Consider the following 16,884-nt stretch of genomic DNA (forward strand, 5'->3'; position numbering starts at 1 on the left):
GCTTTCGGGGATCTGCAGGGAATCCCTCCATGGGATAACAGCTCTACTGCACCCATCAATCCTAAAAGTCTGTCATCCAACTCAACAAGCATTAGGCAGTGTCCTTTCTATGTGGCAGACCAGAGAAATGAGGCAAAGTTAAAATCTTTACTCTAAACACCTGTATCAGCTGGAGAAGTAATTCCTAGTATGAAAAGATTTTAGTCAAGAAATAACAAAAGTGAGGTCATGGAGGACAAAGAGCTTTGCTGAAGCCACCACAGCCATCAGTGGGAAGACCAAAGCATAGAATTCAAAGTTGTAAGTTTGGACCTGAAGTGAAGAAGTTTTCATTAAAACCTCATATATAATATCCTTTCATGCTAGGTACACTAGCATTAGCTTAAGGAATCTCTATTTAAACATATATTTAAAGACCAACAAAGGCCAGGCTCAGTGGCTCACGCCTGTAATCCCAGCACTTTGGGAGGCTGAGGCAGCCAGATCACGAGGTCAGGAGTTCGAGACCAGCCTGATCAACACAGTGAAACACTGTCTCTACTAAAAATAAAATAATTAGCTGGGCATGGTGCCATGCACCTTGTAGTCGTACTGTAAACCTAGCTATTCAGGAGGCTGAGGCAGGAGAATTGCTTGAACCTGGGAGGTGGAGTAGTCTCAGTGAGCTGAGATTGAGCCACTGCACACCAGCCTGGGCAACAGAGGGGGAGGGGGAGAGGGAAGGGGTAGCGGGGGAAGGAAGGGGGAGGGGGGAGGGAGAGGGAAGGAACTCATGCTAAATTTGCCTTGTCCACCACCGACATCCAAGGTTGCCTCAGGGGCTGAAGCATCCCCCTGAAGCCAACCCTTAGGTCCGACCTCAGACACTGACCCCACCAGCCATACCAAAAGGATGTGGTGGAAAGACAGCCAGGTTCTCCTGCAATCAAAGCAGACAGATTCGGGCCCAAACAGGAGGCCCATGTCAACAACTGTTAAGGATCCTGCTTTTTCTGTTCCTACACACATCCCCTTGGCATTTCTCTTCTGCGTTACCTCCCTTTTGCAACTCAGAAAAGTCCTCATGCTCAGAAATTAGCGCCAGTCACAAACTTATAAGACCTTTTAAATAAAATACATATGTTAAGTGCTAAATCCCCTATCATGTGTCAGTTTGTTTGCTACAACATTGCTGCTATTTTGCTTTAAAACTATAAGCACTGTGGAATGGGTTTTGTACAGCATCCAGATGGCCATACAGGGACTCACTGGGAATTTCATATTGGTTATAATATCTATACACATAATTTTTACAAGGAATATAACTGTTTACTGTAAACTGTCTTTTTTTTTTTAAAGAAAACTAAATTTGAGAATCGGCATGGTATATCTGGGGTAAAATTGAATGGTATTTTTAGTATTTTCCTCATGCTTTCTGTTTTCTATAAAAATGTTAAAATTCTAATCTGATTACACAAGTAAATCGTCGGGCCTTGGACTTTTGGATAAAAGAGAGCAGGATGGGACGATAGCCGTGGAACTCAGAATCCACTAATCAGTGCGTGACAACTTAGTTGCAGAATCAACTTGCCCTTACACTTTCTTTTTTACATTTTTTACAAAGTCCATGAGCTCCTGATACTGACCTATGAAAGGTGCAAAATCAGACGCCTGCAGAAAAGGAACAACTTGCTCAAAATCACGTGACACATGTGGCCCGCCTGTTTTGAGAGATACCCGTGGATAGACATGGAACCCACTCACCCGCAGCAGAATCCAGTGGGGCCAGAGCACAGGCTGTGGAGACAGAATGCTGCTAGTTACTAACGAGGGACCCTGGGACAGGCAGGTGAACTCCTCTATGCCTCAACTAGTTCATCTGTGAAATGGGGCTACACCTGGCACTTAAGCCATTGGGTTGTCATGAGGATGAAATGGTTCTATGCCAGGAAAAGTGCACAGATGAGTGATTAACATGTTAATCAGCATCTATTCTTTAGTGTCAGTTCTGTATTATTAACACTTTTATTTCTGTTTTTTGATTACTATGGTCAGCGTGATTATCACTATTTTGTGAAGGCTTTAAGAACTTCAGTGACTGGGCCTGGAAGTCTCAATGCAAAAGAGGGCAGCTCCCGCTGGAGGATAACACAGCACACATGGTGCTCACATCTGATGCAGTAATTCCAGAGCCCAGGTCTTCCTTACAAGTTGGCTTTCTGGTTTGCTACAGCAAATCCACCAAATCTCATTTTCTATCCCACTCCCCACCTCCCAGGGTACATGTTTGTTTTTACATTGCTCTTGTCACATTAATCTGCAGCTCAGAACATCAACCTCCAAACATGGTACCTTCATGTAAATTACATGGTAAGATTTAAATTGCAGGCTCCTGCTCCCCACCACTAAGCTGAGTGCCTGAGTCAAAATCTCCGGGAAGAGGGTCCAGGAAATTTGCTTCAGGGGTTTCTGATACTCACACACGTTTCAGAAGTATTGTGATTTATTTTTTTAGGCACTTGTCTTATTCCTTATACTTGGCTATACGTTGCACCCCCCACAACACCTATTGTGATTCCTTTTTCCACAATACCACATACACAGTAGGTTTTCAATGACTATTAATAAAATAAATGTTTGCTAACAAGCTGAAGCGTCCTAGGATTCCATCTCACTAGGTAGGAGGAGAAAGGTGTGACAAGCCATTATTGATGCAGCAAAATCACACACAGCGACTGACACTCCAAACAGCTCCAACAGGAGTCCTAACCGGCTGCAGTGGGTTGTACAGTTAAATAACTCTACTCTAGGATAAAAAAAAAAAAAAGTGGCAGCAATAGAGGAGAACACACAAAGACCCAGCTGCCCGAAACATGAATAGCCCAGCAAGGCAATCCCGTCAGGACCCACGGAGAATACAGATCAGCAGAAAATGGGAAATCTGAGATGAGCTAGGGTCTCAACGGTGCTCGCCATAACCCTTTTTCAACTCCCCCTTGCCTTTGCTTCCTCCTGCCTCTTTCCCTCCCCAAACCCAAAGTTATGAGAGCTATTAGGAAAAAAGAGCGACTACTGTGTGAAGGCGGAGGGTCCCATGAGCTGGCCCTGCAGCTGGGCCTGGCTACATTATGCTCATTATTCCCGGGAGGCGTGAGCCCAAGACAGCGTTCCTTCTGCAGCTGGCATCTTGTGAGCTAAGTTACTCGCAAGAATCAGAGAGGAAACACTGGACTTTGTTCTTGAAGATGATCAGAAAAAAATGGAGAAGATCTACAAGGATTTTAAACCAAAATTTCAAGGTTCAAATAGATACCTTTTTTTTTCTTGACAAAACTCAGAGCACAAAAGTGACACTGTCCTTGAGAATTAAAGAAGAAAGCACCAGTACATTTCCAGTTAAAATTTAAGTGCATGCTGTTGATAGTATATAATTTGGAGAATTACACGTTGCATGTTTTCTTACTTCAGATACAATAATAATGCTGGAAAGGCCCTCAAGAGGTGTTGGCCCAGATTCCTGACTCCAGGGTTATGATTATCTATGCCTGGAATCTCCTCTTCAAGACTTCTAGGGATGGAGAGTCCATAAATTTTTTATAGCCCAGTGGAATGTGTTTTTCTCCTTGAATGCCGAAGTTCTTCCTGGTTTCCAGATGAAATCATCTCCGATTTCCTTTGTCTACCTAGCCACGCATACCAAGGCCAGGGTAACCCTTACCCTCTTTGGCACACTCTTCTGAATTCCGACTATTTTCTTTCAATGTCCCTTTAACAGTAAAATAAATGAGCACAACCTAAGGCAGTACACAGAAAAAATTAGTCCGTGAGACACGAACCCTATAATCCTTTCAGAAAAAACGATGGGTTTTTTTCTAGCAAATATTTTTCTCTCTCTTAAAAACACACACATGCATTTATTTAACATCTAGATTAGACTGTTAGATTGCTAGATATTTTTATTTTAAAACTGTGTAGTTTTTGCCCTTCCCATTTAAAATGTGCTTTTATAGGCTTTATCACACTTAATTATTCTCCATATACGTGTCCCTGCTGATTTCATCTTGCTTTGAGGCACCATCTCCCCTCTTAGGAACAAAAATCAAAATAGCATTAATAAATATTCTGAAGAATGTATCACAAATTTGATCTCATATCACTTTCAAATTTAATGAGTATTTTTATAATTCTCATTATAAAAATGAGAATTATCGCATCAATTCACCAAAAGTGTTAAAAGCAACGGACCCAACTCCAGTTCTGCTGATTCACTCCCTCCTGTCGAGGCAGAGTCACTGACAACAGCTCTTGGAAAGTTGGAAGGTCACCTTATCAGAATTACCACTTAAAATCACTTTAAAATGAGTCACATAGCTCACTTGCTTTATCCCATTGATGATTCCCCCATAGTAACCAGAAACTTCTCGCCATGACCACAGGACTCTTCCCTGCTCAATGCCACCATTCACCACAACTTTCTCAGCTTCAAAATACACTGGCACATTCCCTTCTCTTCCCAAATATACCAAGACCACCCACTTCAGAGAATTAGTGGGCCCTATTCTTTCACCCGAAAGATTCTTCTGCAAGTTCTTCTCTCTAATCATGATTGTTTACCTAGATTTTTCTCCTCTCATGTCCCCCAGCTAGCAGTTAAACCCACCAAGATGTTGGTGGGTCTTTCCCACACTGTGACTCTGTGCCAATCACACAGTGAGCACCCAATGAGTATGTGTGGAATGAATGAATGTGGGTGAGGTTTTATGCATTCCACCATCACCCAAGATTGCTTGACGCCAACCCGACCACAGCTATGTGGGAACTGATTCCCTAATACTAAGCAATAAAGAAAAGCAGTGTATCTCAAAAGCAATAAGGAAAGGAGTGGATCTACAAATTTATGCAAGAAATTCATATACCCATGCATTTCGTTGCCCCCTATTTTATTTTCACAACTCAAAACAAATTTCCAATGATAAAATATGTCTAAAACATATTTTCTTTGTGATCTCTAATTACTATATTCATCAACTCAAGCAAAAACGAATAGCATGTGAGAGAAAAATCCAAAGCTTACCAAAATCATACATTTCATTTCTAGTTTTGTTTTCATGTTGCCATTGAAGTTTGCATAAATGAAAAATGTTTATTCTGAATTCTGAGGCATGAATATTAGTATAAAATTTGAGAGCTGAAGCAAAACAAAAATGCACAATTACCCCTAAAGGATTTGGAAAATAGAACTGTTAGAAATTTTTTTTCGCATTCCTTAAGAGATGTTTTCTTCAGATTGAAAGAATAAAGGGAAGAATGATCATTAAGAAAAAAACTTTTCTTGTGAATTCCAATGTTCCACAGAGCTACAGAAATCACAGCGAGAATATGGTTTCATTCAGACATACTAAAGCCTGGGTCTTCAATTTGTGACCAAAAGTGATAGCGTTAGATCTTTAAGAAAAATAAAACAGGATATGAATTCAGTCTACCGTCACTCTGCGTGTTTATTTTGTTGGTCATTTTATATTTTCATTCTTAAGAATGATTGCCATTGTGAAACACGGGTCTCAAGCCCCCACGTCCTTGAGCCTATCTCACCAAAAGAACCCATGCTGGCCACATGCCCCATACCTTGCAGCCACTGTGAGTCCTGGTCTTCATCAGCGGTGTGGTCGTGCATAGCTCAATTGCCTCCGGCTCATGGAAGATGACCGCTGGGAGAGGTTCCTTTTTCAGTGTTAGGACATTCAATTTAGACTTCAGCATGGTCTGAAAGTGCTGAAAAGCAGAAAAATAAGCCACATGTAGTTCAATCACTTGGACTTACATGTCATACAATTGGACCTTAAACCCAGTAGCAACTTGTTTGTTTCATTAAGTCTGTTCTATTACGGGAGGCGAAGAGATACTTAGTAAAACAGAGGAGGGGGAACCGTGTCCCATCAGGACATGACTCCAATGAAGCTGTGGAGACAGTCAATCCCTGAGCAGGTCCACAGAAACATGACTTAATGGTAAAGTCACCTCACCCAGGACATTATGTTCTGAGAAGCTCTTCCAAGGTAGGATATACAGATGAAACTGGCAGTGGAATCCATGCAGATTCAGCTACACAAGACGTTTGGAAGAGGATGTTATAGGGGTTATTTTGGGGAAAGTCTAGACATTGTTGAAGGAAGAGAACAGATGAAAAAGTACAAGCCTTCTGTTTTCTGCCTTCCCAAGCTCTTTCCTTCACTGGCTGTAGAACCTTAGGAAATTCACTACTTTATGATGGACCCTTTTTGTGTCCTGTCTCGGGCCAGGACCCAAGGTAAATATCCATTTCATATGCAACTTCTCTTGGCTCTTGTCGTGAAAGATGTTCAGAATCCAACCAGATTCAATCACTGCTATCCACACCGCCTAGTCTAAGACCCATCTTCCCTTGGTCTATGAAAATGACATCCAAACTGGTCCCATCACTTCCAACTTTGTCCCTGTACAGAGATTTGCCACACAGTCACCAGAGCAATCCTCCTAAAATCTAACTGTGCCACGCCACCTCTACTCAAACTCCCCCATGTCTTCCCATCTCCTCATGGAAAAATTTCAAGTTCTTACTCTGGCCTTTGAGACCACACATGATTCAGGGACCTACTGCCTCTCTGATTTCACCCCCCATCTCCATCCTCACATATAGAGATCCAGGCACAGTGTCCTCCTAACTATTCTGAGAATAAGCAAAAGACACATGTGCCTTAGGACCCCTGATCATGCTGCTCCTGTCCTAGGTATCTTCAAGTCTTGCTTCTTCATCTCCTTGAGGTCCCTGATCAAACGTCACCTCATTGGACAGCCCTTCCTAATCAAAATCTAAAGCAGCCAGCATACACATACATACACCAACACAGACATGGGCCTGGCTTCATGGGCCTGCAACCTGTGCTTAGGAGGGCCTCACACCCAGAAGGACTCTATGCTTGGTTGAATGCCTTTCGTTTGGTGTCCCCATCTTGAAAGTGGGAGGCCGAAGCAGGCAGATCACCTGAGGTCAGAAGTTCGAGACCAGCCCGGCCAAAGTGAAACCACGTCTCTACTAAAAATACACAAATTAGCCAGGCGTGATGGCAGGCACCTGTAATCCCAGCTACTTGGGAGGTGGAGGCAGGAGAATCACTTGAACCCAGGAGGCAGAGGTTTCAGTGAGCTGAGACCACACCACTGCACTCCAGCCTGGGTGATAAGAGTGAGATTCCATCTCAAAAAAATATCTACTCAAAGGATTATAAATCATTCAATCACAAAGACACATTTACATATGTTCATTGTGGGACTATTTACAATAGCAAAGACCTGGAACCAACCCAGATGCCCATCAATGATAGACTGGACAAAGAAAATGTGGCACATATACACCAGGGAATACTACACAGCCATAAAAAAGGATGAGTTCATGTTCTTTGTGGGGACATGGATGAATCTGAAAACCATCATTCTCGGCAAACTGACACAAGAACAGAAAACCAAATACAGCATGTTCTCACTCATAGGCGGGTGTTGAACAATGAGAACACATAAGCATAGGAAGGGGAGCATCACACACTGGGGCCTGTTGAGGGGGGCTAAGGGAGGGACAGTGTGGGGTGGGGAGGTTGGGGAGGGATAACATAGGGAGAAATGCCAGATATAGGTCACAGGGGATGGAGGCAGCAAACCACCTTGCCATATGTGTACCTATGCAACAATCATGCATGATCTGTACATGTACCCCAGAACCTAAAATACATTTTTTTTTAATCCTAGTAATTTTATTTTGAACTTGTGTTTATAAGGAAAGTCTGATGGGACAGTGGAGCACAGACGTGAGTGGACAAGACACATACAGTGTGTGCATCCCCCATCCTTACCACCCACCTTCACAGAGCATTAGTGATGCCCCATGAAGACAGAATTCTGATGAACTCATGACATGTAGGAATTCAGCAAGAGTCAAAGTGAGTACAAGGTAAGTATTTAAGCCTATGACTTAAATAAGCCGGAACATGCACCGCCCCAGGAGACCATGCACTATAACCAGAACTTGCTTCAAGTTCAGAAAGGAATTAGGCTTGTTCTAAGAAATAGGAATGATCACAGAATCTTATCACGTCTTTTCCCACTTGTATTACTTCCCTGTACAAGGCAATCACCTACGCCGAAATGGTGACACAGAAAGAAAGGGAAAGGTGGAGCAAACACGGTTCCCTCTCCTTTCAGTTCTTCCTTAGTCATCAGTAAGACGAATGCAAAGTGATGAGAGAAAGTGCATGTATCAAGAAGTGAGATCAAAACAGGTAAGTTAGTTTTGTGCAGCGTTTTCACCGTTCTGATAAAAACAAAATACGGCATGAACCAGAAAATGCAAATTGGATAATTTATATGATCCCATTCCTACATTTGCATTTAAAGTGGGCACTGCACGATATAAATTCATGCTCAGAATCTAAATGTTTAATTTCTCTTTACTTAGAACAGCATTAAATAGCAAATAATAATTTTAAAAACAAAACCAAAGGACCACTCCAGACAGAGATTCATTTTAAAAAAGGTTTATGGCCGGGCGCGGTGGCTCACACCTGTAATCCCAGCACTTTGGGAGGCCGAGGCAGGTGGATCACGAGGTCAAGAGATCGAGATCATCCTGGTCAACAAGATGAAACCCCAACTCTACTAAAAATACAAAAATTTAGCTGGGCATGGTGGCGCGTACCTGTTGTCCCAGCTACTCGGGAGGCTGAGGCAGGAGAATTGCCTGAACCCAGAAGGCGGAGGTTGCCATGAGCCGAGATCGTGCCATTGTACTCCAGCCTGGGTAACAAGAGTGAAACTCCATCTCAAAAAAAAAAAAAAAAAAAAAACTTTATGTTTTGGTACCTTCAAAGGTACTTTTCTTCTACTTTTTGAATAAGAAACACTGAATTTTCATCGCACACTGGACTGTAGGGTGGAAGGTAATGAGGGTATGTAATTTTAAAAAACAAACTACAGGCTGAGCACAGTGGCTCGTGCCTGTAATCCCAGCACTTTGGAAGGCCCAGGTGGGCAGATCACTTGAGGTCAGGAGTTCAAGACCAGCCTGGTCAATATGGCAAAACCCCATCTCTACCAAAAATACAAAAAATTAGCCAGGCATAGCGGACACCTGTAATCCCAGATACTCAGGAGGCTGATGTACAAGAATCAGTCAAACCAGGGAGGCAGAGGTTGCAGTCAGCTGAGATCGTGCCACTGCAATGCAGCTGGGGCAACAGAACAGAACTCAACCTCAAACAATCAAAACCTACAAATATAAAAAATAATAATCTAAATCAGGGTTCATATACTAGACCAGCTCAGTACTTCCTCCAAATTGACCTAAAGGACGTGGTATGGGCTATGAAACAATTACAAGCCTGAAGGAAGTCAATAATGACACGCATACACGAGTACCTTCACCTCAGTATAAATCACCGAAAACAATTCTTAAAAAACTAGAGATTATTATGTTACATGAAATCGTTACGTTAATATGAAATAAGCGAATCACAGAAAGACAAACATTGCATGTTCTCATTTATTTGTGGGATCTAAAAATAAAAACAATGGAACTCACGAACACAGAGAGTAGAAGGCTGGTTAGCAGAGGCCGCGGAGTGTAATGGGGGCTGTGGGGTAGGTGGAGATGGTTAATGGGTACGAAAAAATAGAAAGGATGAATAAGACCTACTATTTGACAGCATAGCAGGGTGACTATAGGCAATAGTAACTTAACTGTACATGTTAAAATTAACTAAAAGCGGATAACTGGATTGTCTGTAACAAAGGATAAATGCTTGAAGGGATGGATACCCCATTCTCCATGTTATTCTTGAGCACTGCATGCCTGAATCAAAGCAGCTCATCTCATTTACGAGCAGTAGGAGTTTTGGAATTTGCGGCAGGGCAGTGTTTTTTCCACAAGTCCACTAGAACTCCAACTGGCCTCTCTGGTGGTCCGTTTACAGCACTGATTTGGCTAGGCTGCCACGCCCAGTTATTAAACACTAATCTATGTATATGTCGTTGCAATGTATTTTATAGATGTGATTGAAGTCCATAACCAGTTGATATGAAGCGAGGGAAAGTATGCTGGATAATTAGGGCAATTTTGATTTGATTGGTTCAAAGACCTTAAGAGGTAGCCTAGACTTCCCTGAGGAAAAGATTTCTCCCATGGATGCCAGCTTTGGCCCACGGTTCCAGCACCCCCTTTCTGACAGCCTCCCTTGCAGTTTTGGACTTTTCTTGCCAGCACCCACAACTGCATATGCCAAATCCTTGAATAAACCTCTAGATATAGATGTCCTACTACTTTGGTTTCTCTGGCTGAACCCCAATTGTTATAGCCACCTTGTAGAATACAAAGTTGCCAGCTCCAAGGGCAATTTTTTTTTTTAATGGAAAAGAGACTTGCCCTTAGGTTTTTCAGAGTGTTTGATTTGTATCAGAAAAAATAAAAGTAAGGACAAGTCTTCATATTAATCGGGAAGTTTCTGTTCTTGTTCCTAATTGACTCCAGCCGAATGCAGAGTATAGCGTTTGGAGTTGCCACTAGAGAAGAGTGGTCTGGGAGGAGCCACATACATCACTGAGAGTGAGAGCTGAAGGTGATTTGCCAAGTTGGTTGGGAAAGAAATTGGGGCCAACAGAGGAGGAGGATAAAGGAAGAGGAAAGCTCAGAAGGTGAGGTCTGAGTACGTGGGGGTATCTCCCCTGTCTGCCATCTTTCCCAGGCTCTACAAGATGTTACTGAAAGCACAGATCATTAGCCCAACTTTCGCCACACAGTAATTTTCTCAAGAGGACACCAGAAGTGACCCTGCTTTCAGGAGGGTGAGATGACTGCACTGCCTGAAAGTTCTGAGATTGTCTTCCCCTCCCTGTTGTAAACCAAATGCCACAACCATTGATTCAGTCACTAAGCAAACAGAGACTGAAAGTCGTGGACCAGCACACACACCCCTTTGATTGCTTGGCTGGGGAGCCAAGTAAAAGAAATACACGGATAAATAGAAAAAGAAAAAAAAAACGTTACATTGGAGACAGGAAGATAACAGAGTTCAAATTACAACTTCAACACAGTATGTTGTACAGCCTCAGCTAACTAACTCTTCTGAGCTTGTCTTCTCCACCCAGGCAGGCATGCGCCACGCCACCTTCCGCGAATACCTATATGCAGCCAAATACTGTGGTAGGCACAGCTGGAACAGAAATACAACATTCATCTCTGCCCAAAAGGGTTTCTCACAGTTGGTGGAGACTGTTAAGTCCAATGACAACTGCAAATCTGTGTGAGAAGTTCTTTAGCAAAGCTAGAGAGAGACTAAGAAAATACTTGAGGTGAAACTGAGAAAAAATGATTCCTTTACAAGAAATACTGTTAGTGATTTTGTCCTCTTTGCCTACTATGAAAAGATGAAGGTTAAAGAGGGGAGTAAAATGTGGATTGCTTGATGAATTATTGAATCTATAAGAATACATTTTTTTATGACAAAATTAACATTTTATGCAACTCTGAGTGCCTCTGGTAAATTTTAGGTGGTTAACAGTGGGAGAGTTATAGCTGATTCTGCTTTGGAACACTCTTCTGTTCCCTTGGGGAAGCTTCTCCACTACTACATGCTGCCTTGTTGAATGAGGCTGTGAGTCACAGTACCTTGCCCCCTGACATTGAATAATGTCCTCACCCTTTACACAAAGAATACGTAACATAGGCTGACCATCTGAGTGCCTCATGCCCCAGCCCAAAAGCATTGGTTCAGAGGAAACTCAAGACTGGCTGAACAGAATGTCCTCGGGATGGGAATGCACCTGATTGCTGGATTGGGGTGATGTGAGCCCAGAGCTGCTCCTGGCTTCCTTCCGAATCGAAGTCAGCCTAAGCATGAGACCACACTGGGACAAGGAAAGACAGTGATAAACAGAGAACTTTCCTGAGAAATGGAAAGACAGCCTTGACATCATTGAACCCCTGGATCCAGCTGCATGTAACTCAGATCCATGGAGCCACCCAGAATATGAACCAACGCATTCCAATTGACGTTTAAGCAACCTTGAGTTGGGTGTCTGATCCTTGCAACTAAGAGAGTTTTGCAATACAAATTACTTTGTAATGAAAAAAATCGCCTGTGAAAATAAAAAGAAGCCATTAACAAAAATTTTAAAAAGACGTATCAATTTTAAAACTGCAGAAATGCAGGGTAACATTATCTCTTTTATAAAAAAGTGACTCTTGTACTTATTTCAATAGACTAAATCTTAATGATAAAGTACCAACGAAGAATCTGAAGTAGGTATTACAGTCCTCAGGTTATCCTTATCTAAGATAAAGGCCTCTGAGTTACCGCCAAACGTAATGAATTCCAGCTCTCGAGAGACAACCAAATAATGTACCTGCAGTGGCATGCCTTAGGTGGCACGTGCTCTTACTAGATAACAGAGTCCTATATGCCATACCCAGTTCTGTAAGAGCTGCGTGGCCTTGTACTTCCTGGTCCTGTTTTCTCATCTGTTAACTTTAAAATGCTGTATTAGCCATGTCAAAAACAATATCACTCGTACTTTGCATGGACAGGCATGTGCATTACAGACAATGCAACTCAAAACAGCATGAAGCAACAGCATTAGAAAAAGGCAACAGAAGAGGACTCTAATAGAGGAGTTTGGAAAAGCTACCGCTCCCAAACCAAAGGTGCACAGGGTTCCATAAAGAAAATGTGTTATTCATTTTTAAAGAAGAAAAGTGAGTAGTGTTGTAGAAAACTAGGGCGATGCCCTGGACAAATTAGACAAAGCTCGGCTTTCTGCATTGGGTGTTTTATGTGTGATCCCAAAACAGAGCCTCTAAATCAAGCCCCATTATGCGGATGGGGTAATCGCCATGCCCTGTGTAATTTTACAGTTGGCACTGCTTCCTACCCCTATTCAGACATTAATCTCTGACAGTTTAGCAAGTGGCAATTTACATATTTTACCAATTCAAATTGGGTGTATCTCACCTTTGTATTGATTTCGTATCCAAAATACAAAGCATCTTTGGAAGGCAAAGCCTGCTTAATGTTTTTATAAGATAACTGGAGCACTAGCCGTACTTAAAAGAGAGGGAAGGCATTAAGATTTTCATCTTCCGTCCATCCTTGCTTGTGGAAGACAGACTATAATGGTCAGTTTTAACTTGCAAATTACCGACTCAGTAATGCCCTAATCAAGCTTCAAAAATACCGCAAATGTTCATCTTAAGAAAACCACCAGGAACAATTGGGTGAATCAGATTAATGGAAAACTTCAGTCCAAATAAATGTTAATTTGTACAAGTGCACAAAAAGCCCTAGGGCTTTGACATTCTATTTATAATCAGGCTTCATTTTATTACTTTGGGGATTCCTAAGAATTAATGGAACTCACTTGTGGTTATCTTACATCCTGTACCACTTATTTTAAATAAAGTATATTCAGGCCCCAACTATGAGAAAGAAAACAATAGTGACACTTTTTTTGTGACCTTTAATAAGACATTTTGCTTATTACTTTTAATGAAAATTCTTAGATTTCTGCTTTTAAGTATTTATTCTAGCATTTTTCACAGAAATAAGTGACATAAAAGCAAAAGAAAATTCTGTTAAACAATTTGTATATTTAACAACTTGTATGTAATTAAAAGTAATTATATGTAAGAAGAAAAAATTTTACTTAATTAAAATGAGCTTTTATTTAAACTTTTTAAAAACTTTTTCTTCTTACCTATTAATTCAACTTATAACCTATAACTTTCTTAATGCTAAGAGTTTGTCTATTGTCTTCCTTTGGTCCTTTATTAACGCAAAACAGGGTTGAATAATCTCTAAAATCTAGCAGGCATATATAAAATTAAGCCTTTTTGCTTCAAAAATTAACCTTCTTATGAAGTTTATGTAGATCTGGTATTTCAAGCAAAGAAAAAGCTACACCAATTTGGCATTTATCTTCTTGCTACAAATCATCCTAGTCACTGTCTTATTCAAAATAGTTCCAGTTTAATTTTAAAGGCCTACATCCAAACTCTCATAAATTTAAAGGCTCTATATCTATTAAAGAAATGGCTATTATTAAACTAACTGAAAATACTCATGTTCACACAGCCATATTTATTTATGCAGCTTTGATCATGGAAGCTTTTTTTTTTTTTTTAACATCACAGATTCTCTCAAGTGATTATGTGGGAGATGCACAAAAATAACTCCATGCCCAGGGAGGATGCAAAAGCCCCCTAGCCTTCTGAAGGGCTCACTTACTCAAGGGAGACAGAGAGAGAGAGAGAGAGAGAGAGAGAGAGAGAGAGAGAGAGAGAGAGAGAGAGAGAGGGGGGAGAGAGAGAAGGAGAGAGAGAGAGAGAGAGAGAGCGAGCGAGAGAGAGAGAGAGAGAGAGAGAGAGAATGCATACTCACTATTTATTGATTTTCTTTGTCACTGACTTGAAATAAACACATACACAAATGTGCCATATTCCTAGTTAAGTAGTTTCTGTCATCTTCTAAACTATTTTTCTACATGTAAACAGTTATCTTTCAATTTCTCTAACTGTGAATTGTTAAACATGGGTTACAAGCTGCCTCTAGGTCAGTTTTAGTTAATTCACAGACTGCTTTGTCGTTAAAATTTGAAGTGATATTCAAAAATTGAAATATATGCATAGTTGAAATCTATATTTCCACTTATTCTTAAAAATCAGTTCTGCAAAAGGAACATTCCCTCACAATAACAATTTGCTCCAGCTGACTACTGCAACTGCCCTATTGACCTAGGGGCTTTCCTCTGCAATTGACCACGGTCTCCTGCCCTCCTGCCAACTTTCTCTTCTATACTAAATGCCATTGGCTATTTTCATAGTCATTGTATGCCTTACCAAGTTCGCTCCTATACATTCCTTGCTTGACCCTTTTAGGCACTTGAATTTGCACCCCCTGATGTAAAATGCCAAATGTTAGGGGTATAGAACAAAAATTTCACCTACTCGTGAAAAAAAAAAAACAATTCCAGCAGAGCTGAATTGAATCTTACCTATATTTAAATAATGAAAATTCAATGAACAGGGTGTGAGTCGGTGAATGATAGAGAGAACAATAATATAAACAGGTCAACATGACTGTCCTTGCACTCAAGGAGTTCGGGCTATGAGTAAGTACTTAGAAATCTGCTCTTCTCTGAGTTATTCCCACATGCGCCCCACCCCCCAACCCGGGTGTTGTGAGTATCTTGTTGCACTGAATACAATTAAGGACGCTAACAATCAATACTGTTTACTTCCACTTTTAATCAGGATGCATTAACATGAACAGTGATGACCCTCGTACTTAAGCAACTAAAGTGAAGAAAAAATTATGAAACCACAGTCTGTGACACTGGGTATGAAGCAATGAAGGACAGTGGCCCCTGAGAGCTGTGACACAAATGAGGTTTCCTTCCTGGAAACCGTCTGCAGGCTGCAGAGCAGGGAGGCGAAACACAAGCAGGACGCAGCCGATTCCCTGAGCTATGGAGACAGAGATGAAAGCCTGGTGAGACAAACAAGAGAAGAGAACTTCACAGAGAGAGAATTCCGTAAATCTTCAGAGGGTCTCCTTAAATATTCAGCTGGTACTGATCAGCATATGCATGAAAGGAAACTCATCAAAGCTGGAAAAGATCCACTGGAAAGAATAAGAGATGAGAGCACTGGTGCTCACACAGGGCAGGTTATATTGCCTGTTCCCCTCAGCCAGACTAAAAAAACTCATGAGTCACAGAGCAATGGGTAGAGAACTCAAGAAGTTGTAGTCTCATAGTGGGGAAATTAGCACCAAACTGCATGTTGCTCTAGTCTCACCTACAAATCTTAAAAGGAAGAGTCAAAGGATCAAATTGCTTCCAAGTAATTTAACAGAACCTAACAATAAGAAAAAGTTGAAGAATATGTATAGAAATGCAAAAATATCCAGTACCAAATAAGGTAAAATTTAAATCACCTAACATCCAATCAAAAATCACCAGACAAGACCAGGCACAGAGGCTTATGCCTATAATCCCAGCACTTTGGAAGGCCAAGACAGGCAGATGGCTTGAGCTCAGGAGTTCAAGATGAGCTGCGCAACATGGTGAAACCCCATCTTTACAAAAATTACAAAAAATTAGCCATAGTTCCAGCTACTTGGGAGGCTGAGGTGGGAGGATCACTTGAGCTCAGGAGTTTGAGGCTGCAGTGAGCCATGATCAAGCCACTGCACTCCAGTCCAGGTGACAGTGAGACCCAGTCTCAAATTAAAAAATAAAAATTAAAAAATTAAAAAAATCGCCAGAGGTGAGCCATGCAAAAAGTCAAGAAAATAAAATCCATAAGGGTTAATAAACCAGTTAATCAAAGGCTACCCAGAATTGACAAAGATGTTATAATAAACAGGTAATGACCTTAAAACAACATTCAGTATGACACTGATGGTTTAAACCAGTGCAATAAGGCAATCAAAAGAAATAAAAAGAATCCATACTGGAAAGGAAGAAGTAAACTTGTCTTTATTCATAAAAAATGTGATTGTCTTTTTAAACAATCCAACAATTCTTTTAGATAACCTAAAAAAAGCTACTAGAGTAAATGACTTTAGCAAAGTTGAAGGACACAAAGTCAATATACAAAATTCTATTTTTCTATTGTCGAGCAATGAAAAATTGGCAATGACAGCAGATGTCCTTATAAAAGACTTGTAAACAAATGTTTACAGGAGCTACATTTTTAATAGCAGAAAATTAGAAACAACCTAAATGCTTCTCATCAAGTGACTAGATAAACAAACTGTGGTATATCCACACAACGAATGCTCCTCAACAACGTGAGAAGGAATAAACTACTGATGCACATTAGGA

The 16,884-nt window shown here is 41.0% G+C and overlaps 1 protein-coding gene across 6 annotated transcripts in view; it reads right to left on the minus strand.

Moving 5' to 3' along the window:
* Positions 1-16,884, minus strand: part of PID1 (phosphotyrosine interaction domain containing 1) — a 246,446-nt gene that overhangs the window by 125,286 nt on the left and 104,276 nt on the right. For all 6 annotated transcript variants that reach the window (XM_002749866.8, XM_078328759.1, XM_054258004.2 and 3 more), the window contains one exon: positions 5,605-5,751. In XM_002749866.8, the coding sequence (XP_002749912.1) occupies positions 5,605-5,751 (147 nt within the window). The remainder of the gene's footprint in view (positions 1-5,604; positions 5,752-16,884) is intronic.

Source organism: Callithrix jacchus, chromosome 6 (assembly GCF_049354715.1).
Source record: "Callithrix jacchus isolate 240 chromosome 6, calJac240_pri, whole genome shotgun sequence".
Classification (NCBI taxonomy): Eukaryota; Metazoa; Chordata; class Mammalia; order Primates; family Cebidae; genus Callithrix; species Callithrix jacchus.